Source organism: Pelecanus crispus, chromosome 16 (assembly GCF_030463565.1).
Source record: "Pelecanus crispus isolate bPelCri1 chromosome 16, bPelCri1.pri, whole genome shotgun sequence".
NCBI classification, from domain to species: domain Eukaryota; kingdom Metazoa; phylum Chordata; class Aves; order Pelecaniformes; family Pelecanidae; genus Pelecanus; species Pelecanus crispus.
This window is the reverse complement of record NC_134658.1, coordinates 9449383-9456921: the sequence shown is the minus strand read 5'-3', so window position 1 is coordinate 9456921 and position 7539 is coordinate 9449383. Positions and strand designations below refer to the sequence as shown.

General features: G+C 46.3%; 2 protein-coding genes across 2 annotated transcripts; one reads left to right on the top strand and one right to left on the bottom strand.

Moving 5' to 3' along the window:
- Positions 1-1728: 1728 nt before the first annotated feature.
- CDCA8 (cell division cycle associated 8) lies at positions 1729-5402 on the bottom strand. The gene is made up of 10 exons (XM_075722068.1): positions 5321-5402; positions 5115-5243; positions 4808-4848; positions 4214-4289; positions 3723-3862; positions 3357-3436; positions 2974-3072; positions 2657-2783; positions 2142-2228; positions 1729-1773 (listed from the first exon to the last, which is right to left on the bottom strand). Exons 1-10 carry the CDS (start codon positions 5400-5402, stop codon positions 1729-1731), a joined length of 906 nt encoding a protein of 301 aa, XP_075578183.1.
- Positions 5403-5633: 231 nt separating this feature from the next.
- On the top strand, positions 5634-6855 carry AIRIM (AFG2 interacting ribosome maturation factor). Its single transcript, XM_075722017.1, is given in 3 exon segments — positions 5634-5896; positions 5976-6352; positions 6749-6855. Coding segments are annotated over 3 exon segments (708 nt in total). The 3' UTR covers positions 6817-6855.
- Positions 6856-7539: the final 684 nt, after the last annotated feature.

Here is a 7539-nt window from a genome sequence, read left to right as displayed (position 1 = left end):
TACACCAAAGCATAAGTTACCTCTGATAGCAGCTTTTCCCAGTCTTCCTTCTTATTTATGCTGTAGGCTTGCCTTTTGCCAAAAGCAGAACTTTTCCAAAGCTAGAAAAAATTCCCAAAGTCTCAACACCCTTGTTTATAGTTCCTTCAAAGAGGCTTAAATCAAGGACAAAAAGGACAGTGTGCCAGCTAACAAAGAAACAGGCTTATGTTTAGAAAAAAAATCTTAGACAAAGTTAGAGAAACAAAGTTCTTTACTCTGAATCCTCTCTTAACATGCCAATTAAAATGTTCTCATGTTAGCTGCCCTGCTGAAGCAGAGAAGGATTATCAGGTTGTTTCTTGCAGATGCCATTTTACATATTTAACTTTGTATGATCCATGCAGAATAATGCTTCAGGAATCGAAGCTAACCACACTTTTAAGGGATTCCGTGTCTTAGTTCAACACACAAGAGAAGTGCCCTCTCGCATCCTGTACCAGTTACAAAGATTCACAATAAAAATGAAACCCTGAGTTTTGAGTGAGAGGAGTCTTTTACATTTTAAGACTTTACACCATCTTCCCACAGAGAGCTAGTGCTTCAGAGAGCTCTGCTTTTCCAAGCTGTTGAAAAAATAAGACAGTGGTTGTAGGAAAGCAAATACGAGACTTCTTCCCTGCTTCATTTTGCCAGGAAGTGTTAAGCCAGATGAGTGCTCCTGCTTACATTTTAAAAGAGGCTACATTTGAAGTTGAATTTTTCTGAATTTGAAGCGGAGCAAGCTTTCTCTGTATTTTCTGTGAGCAATGGGGGGAAAAAAAACCCCACATTAATGACTGAGGAAGTTATTTTGTTCTATTCAAACAGCATTTACTGGATATGGCTCTTTGTCAGAGAAATGCCCTGAATCAACTCAATTTAGAAGACAAGAAAGGGCAAAACAATGTTTTGACTAGTCTGAGCTTTCTTCTTCCCTGTCTATACTCAGTTCCAAGAGTACTGCTTCTCCTAAAGATTTTGAAGGGGGTGTAGGAAAAGCAAAGTTCTCTCACATTAGAGATACTCCAGTAGCTCTAAGGTTACTCTCTGTAATCTAGTTAAGCAGCGGTCTAGCTGATTGATTCTGTAAGTTAAACTACCTGTGATCTTTTATTTGTTTAAAAACAATAAAATGCACAAGTTCACTATAAAAACCTCAAAGCCAGTTACAAATACAATGGCTGCTGTAAGAATAAAAGGATTGCTATTCATGGCAGCATCATGAGCTACAAGAAGCTTTCCATTTAGTCCCAGGCACCAGTAACCTGCCTTTAGGTATCTCAGGTACTATACTGAGATAGTCATCACCTTTTAAGCACATTTGCAGAGAAAGGACATGCCTGGAAGAAGCGCAACAACTCTGATCTGTTGCTTTCTTTGCCCAGATATGAACTCCAGTCACTTGTGTCCATTGCTTATGTCTTCTGCAAGATACCAGAACAGCTTTTCTGGTCTGCAAGCCCAAGATAACTGTATCTTGGTCTCAACCTTAAAGGAAATAGGAAATAAAGTTGTTTTTTTTTTTCCCCTGGATTAAAAAAACGCCATCTATTCTAATCCCATTACACATTATAGGTAGAAAAATCAGTTCTTAACTTCCATTCTGTAAATTAATGGAAGGTAGGTACAAATTAGAGCAAGAACTAAAGGTAGCAGTCCTAATGTAACATTCTGTATTTACAGAGGGATGTCAACATTCATCGAGTTTCATCTATGGGTTTTTGCACCACTGCAAGCTTGTGCGAGACGTACCTAGAAAGAAAGAAAAATTAATCGGTACTTTAAGAGACACTTTTATATCCTGCAAGCACTTACAACTTCTGCCTGAAGTAGAAGACACTTTTGATTCAGTTTTTCAAAACATTGACAATAGTTATTTTTTCAAGAAGTGCATGGTTTACCCACAGTTTGTATTAAGCTAGATGTGATGTAAAACTACACCCCCCCCTTCCCTTCTCAGTTCATGCTTCTTCTTGACCAGTGACATGGGCCAAAATACAAGACAAAGGCAGGGGGAAAAAGGAGTTTCTACTACAGTTCAACAGTCCAGTGACTAATGACAGAGTGACAACACTGCCTTACAACTTCAGGTCATGGTTGACAAAAATACATAGACTTACTGATAGCTTCTTCATAATTCCTTGGGCCTCTGGATTCAGATGAAGAAGATTCTTCTTGGTCAAATCACTTGCTGTTAAACGAATGCTCTGTGGAAAAAAAACCCAAATCTTAGGTTTTCTGTTTGGTCAGCTGTAGTAGCCAGAAACATTAAAAAAAAGTAGTAAATAAAATCCAAGCATGCTGGAAGACCATGTACAGGCAGAGAACTACATTCAGCTTGACCAGAAGCTCATCTCATACCTGGCCATTAACACATTACTGCCAGCAGAAGCTACTTTAAATGTCACCTACATGCACAGCAAAACATCATTCTACGTTCTGCTTTGACCAGCTTGAACAGCTCCCACTTCTGACTAAAAATCTTTCAACGTTCTTTTTAAGCTAGATCAATCCCCTGCTAGACTGCAGCAGCACAACTGAAGAGACAAGAGCGGATGACTTGAAACTAAGGCCCCCAAGAAGTCACAAGCTATCCCTTCAGCATAGATTTCACAGATTAAAGTTTCTGATTTACCTCCCCTCCTCCAACAGGGACTGTAATGAAGATATCGTTGCTGTCAGCAAGGGGGCTGCCATTAGCAGAGATGGTGTAAACACGTTCATTTACTGCGGGTGTACGCAAACCTGGTGTCTTGAAAATTCTGAAACAAAAAGTTATAGGTAAGTAATTTCACTGCAATTGCTCAAGGTGCTTTGACTAAGTCTTTCATTTCAGGTTCAAAGAGCCACTAAGGATTAAGTTGCACACAAATGACAGATACATACATAAAGCAAATGGCAAAGCACTCCCCTATATAAGAGATTAACAGACAAATTTAACATAATACAAACCTGGAATCAAATTTGGGTGTGACCATGGAAGTACCTCCCCGAGCACAGAGATCAACAATTCTGCCAGTAGCAGGAGTGATAAAGTTGCTTTTGCTTGATCTGTTAAAGGGAAATAAACAAACATCTGCTCATAATGCTTTTAATAAACATACAAGCACTACCTTATCAAAGAGGAAACCCCAAAGCTAGGGATAGCTGGTCATCACAGGAGAGGAAGTTGCCCATCTTTCATTCACTGTCAGATCACTGATTTTTTCCTATAGCATGGCACAAGTACATCAACCAGCCTACTGAACCATACTCCATTCCATTTAAGAGTCATATTAGCACTACACACTTATTGTCCATTTCTGAAATCTAGTGAAAAAGATATCCCCTATTACCTTTTACTCATGCGCTTCACTCTCGCGGAAGGAGGTCTTCTGCTCCTGGACACTGGCACTTTTTTAGTGGATGCTTTCACCTGAAACACACATTACTCGCCAAATCAGTTATTTCACTCTTGTGTGACAGCTGAGTCCACAGCGAACAAACGCTTCCATACAAAATGTTTGGCTCAATAGGCTCCTTTTTACGGCACAGGAGTCCAGAAACAAACACCATACAAGCTATCACTAGATGTTTCTGGAAGCGATGCCTGTTTTGAAGTCCCCCTCAAAGTATCCTGGACAGCTGTGTTATCATATGCATCATCTCAGCAAGTAGTTTATATCTTGGGAATAAAGTCATCACAAAGAATAGCTATTTACCTTTCCAGTTCTTGGATTAATGTTTTCAGCTTCTAGCTCTAGAAGACTTTGGCTATCATGTTTTGCTTTCTTTGCTAGAGGAAGCAAAGGAGGCTCTGCTTCTTCTTCAATAGCTTCAATATCCTGTTTAGATTTTTCCACTAGAAAGAGAAAGTGCTATCTAAGTCAAAAATAAATAATAACTTTACATTATTAGTTAGCAGCAGAGGTAAACAGTAAACAACCACAAGTGTTTTTGGCAACAATTTGCTTCTGAAATCCAAATTCCAATGTAATCCAAATGGTTGACAGAGCACTATTTTGAATTATTTTGACTGTTTTAATAAAATTAAGTAAGTCTACTGCAGATGGTAAGGATAAAAGTAGGACTATTTTCTTGTCTTTAAATATATTGAGGGATATAAGTAAGAACTGAATTATTATTCACAGTATGCAAAACATGACATGCTTTCATCTCACTGAAGTCATCACAGTGCTTAAAACAAACTGACCTTTCTTGATGATTTTTAAAGGAGTCTGGATAACTTCTGCTGTTAACTTGTTTATTTCTTTTATTTCCAAGTCTGCCTAAAATTAAAAAAAGTCATGACACCATTAGGATTATCAGTAGCAGACAGTGCTGAGAAATCCAAGTTGTAGAGCAAATCCCTAATTATTTTATAGCAAGAATACCTCCCTGTTTTCTGTTGTGCTCAAACTAGGACCTTTCATGTTATTCTGGAGGTGACAACGACACGTGAGGGCTGCATGTCATCCAGGAGTAACATGCCTTATTTAGCAGCTGCAAGTATGCTTCAACTGCACCCTGCTGCTCAACCAGTTTAGAAATGCTTTAATTTACTGAAAAGCGTGTGTGCTCTCAGTGATCTGGGAGTGAAATCAAGCAGGACCAGCAAGGAACATTATGAGCATGCAAATCCTATATTGGATACAACAGGCATCTCTTAAATCGTAAAGCGATATTTGTGAAGGTATTTACGTAACCTCTACTATTGCAATGCTCCTACAGGCTCAAGAAACCCTTCATTTCCTGCAGAGGTACACAATGCCATCAGGAAAGTTTAACATTTATGCTAGAAACCTACCGTTGCTGCCTCTTCCAACGCCTTTTTGCTTCCTCCTTTAGCTAAAAATAAAATATTAAAAAAAAAATCAATACATATCTAAGCCTATACAGTGTATGTAGATACACTTTAATGTCACCACTAGGGTGCAAAAAACCAGCACAAACCAGTTTTCTTGGCAGCGAGCGAGCAGCCTCGGACAGAGAGAGCAGCCCTTCCGAGCAGGCCGCCTGCGGGGGGGTTTCAGACAGAGCCGGTTCCGGCTGCTCCGTTATTACCGTTATTGTCTAAGGGAAAGGGTGCCCGCCAGCCCGGTGCCGCCCCGTACCGAGGTAGCCGAGCCAGTTCATCTCGCGGAGCGCCAGCGGCAGCCGCAGGATCTCGATGTTGTACAGGTTCTCCGCCTCCTTGACGAGGCGCTGCCCGTTCGTCCGCAGCTGCTCGACGCGGCTCCTCACTGCGGGGAGGCACAGAGCTCAGTCTCGGCGCCGGGCCCGGGGCCCGCTCCCCGCTCCCCGCCCGCCCGCGGCCTACCCTCGCGGTCGAAGTCCTTCAGGAAGGCCGCCAGCTTCCTGCCGCGCGCGCTCGCCCCAGCCTTCTTTCGCGCGGGAGCCATGGCGGCGGGGCCGGTGTCGGGGGTCCGGGCCGGGGGCTGGGTGCCGGAGCCGGGGTCCGGGCCGGGGGCTGATGGCGGAGCCGGGAGCGCCGCTGCCGCCCGCCACGCGTTCAAACCCAACCGCCGCCGTCTCCCAGCCAATCAGAGGCCGGCGCGGCGCGGCCAATCGGAGCTCGGCGCGGCGCAATGACGCAACGCGCCGGGGGAGCGCTTCCGGCCCGGCGGGTCGCCATGGCGGCGGCGGCGGCGCTGGCGGCGGCGCTGCGGGAGTGGGCGGCGGCGGCGGCGCGGCAGGACGCGGCCTGGCGGGCGGCGGTGGCCGCTTGGGCGCCGCTGCTGGGCTCGCTGGCCGGGCTGGCGGCGCAGATGCGGGCGGCGCAGCGGCTGGCGTGGGGCGGCTCGCCGCTGGGCGCCTTCCCTGACCTGCGGGCGCGGCTGCGGCAGAAGCAACGCGGCGCGGTCGAGGCGCTGCTGGAGCAGCTCGGCAGCCGGCGGTGAGGCGGCGGGGGCGGCGGGGCCGGCCCGGGCGGGAGGTGCGGGCCTGCAGCTGAGCGTTCCCCCTTTGCCGCGCAGGGCGGAGCTGCGGGCTGTGCGGGACGCCGTGGGGGCCGGCGTGGCCGGCGTGCTGCGGCTGTACGAGGAGCGGGCGGCGGAGCTGGGGCTGGCGGCGGCCCTGCGGCGCGGGCCGCGCTGCCCCTCGCTGGCTGACGCGCTGGAGGGGCTGCAGGACGTGGAGCGCTACTACCGGCACCTGTATCCTTCTGCGGCGGGGCTCTCCGGGCGGCGCCGGCGGGTGCCTCTTTCTCTTTGACGTCCTTAGCGGGCATGAAGGTACCTGGAGAGCAAGCTTCTCCTTCTCCGCATCAGCTGTGACAGCCTGGCAGATATGGAAGCTCTCCCACAGTGCTGGGAGAGGATTTTGGAGTGCTACAAGGAAGATATTGTTCAAGGTAGCGCTGCGTACAGCAGACCCAAAGGGTCTTTCGCTGAGCATGCTGGTGTCTCAGCCCTGGGGCAGCACATCGGCCCGGTGTTGCTTGCTATGTTGGTCTCGGTAGCAGTGGGTGACCTTGCTCAGTTTGCACTTGTTCTTTGCGACCTGCTCTGAGATCTCCTGAATGACTTCAGTCATAAAGACTCACTGTCACACCCTGGGCACAGCTGGAAGCGACGTCCTTCCTTGCAGTGTAACAAGGGGCCTAGTGATCCTTTTCACTTGGTCTACTAAGTTAGCTTTACTTATGTTTTTCTTTATTGCTTTTAGAAACAAGTTAAATTTTTATGGGTATAGAATACAGATAAAATGCATTAGGCTAACGGGGTTGGTTTTTTTCCTTCTAACTCAGATACGCTTCTTAAGATCTCTCTGTTTGTGGACAACCAGCGAGAGCTGTGCTGCTCACCAGGCTCCTGACAGAGAATGGGAGGGACTGATGTTGACCAGCTTCCACGAGAGTCTGGTGTGTTCCGAGATGACCACAAAGAGGATGATGAATTGAGGAAGCTTTACTGGTGCTTTTTGGAAGCTAAATGAGTTGGGTACTTGGCCTCAGCAAGAAATGCTTGGACTGTTTCATTTTCAAGTGGGAATGGACTTGGTTTCCCGAAGAAGAGGCTGAGCTGAACAAGCCATGAAGATAGAAGGGACTCATCTTCAGCTACGGAAGTTGTCCTTTCTTTTGCCTGCCATGGATATTTTGTATACTGAAAAAAATGTTGAGACTTACTAACTTACAAAGAAATGCTGAGCTGGACCGCAAATAAGTGAGTGTAACGTAAGGTCCAGCAGGTTGATAGCATGTAAGAAAGATGTTTAGGTACCGTCCTTACAAATAAATAAAAGATGTAAATTGGGGCTTAAAACCAGTTGCACTTCATGCTTCTGAGCAATGTGTTTGCTTTCATCCCACCTGTACATTGAAGAGGAAGGAGCAAATTTGGCTTGAGAATGTAATTATGGAGGTGCATGGACACCTGAGTTCTGACACAGGCAGTTTTCAAGTGTGTTAGAGTGTGCTTCTCTGATAGCTCTGCTAGGGCGTGTTCAAATCACAGTCTTAAAACTTGATGCTCTGTGGCAGCAGCAGCTGCTGACAGTTCTAGGGGCATCTTTTGTTGGCCATGACACCGATCCTCT

Bases quoted from the DNA above. Each gene is read 5' to 3' on its own strand.
- CDCA8 (XM_075722068.1), bottom strand. From the start codon at position 5,402: ATGGCTCCCGCGCGAAAGAAGGCTGGGGCGAGCGCGCGCGGCAGGAAG. The intron at 3,073-3,356 runs GTAATAGGGGAT...TCCCTTTAACAG, and splicing joins GTGAAGCGCATGAGTAAAAG to ATCAAGCAAAAGCAACTTTA. The intron at 2,784-2,973 runs GTTTGTATTATG...TTTTTGTTTCAG, and splicing joins ACACCCAAATTTGATTCCAG to AATTTTCAAGACACCAGGTT.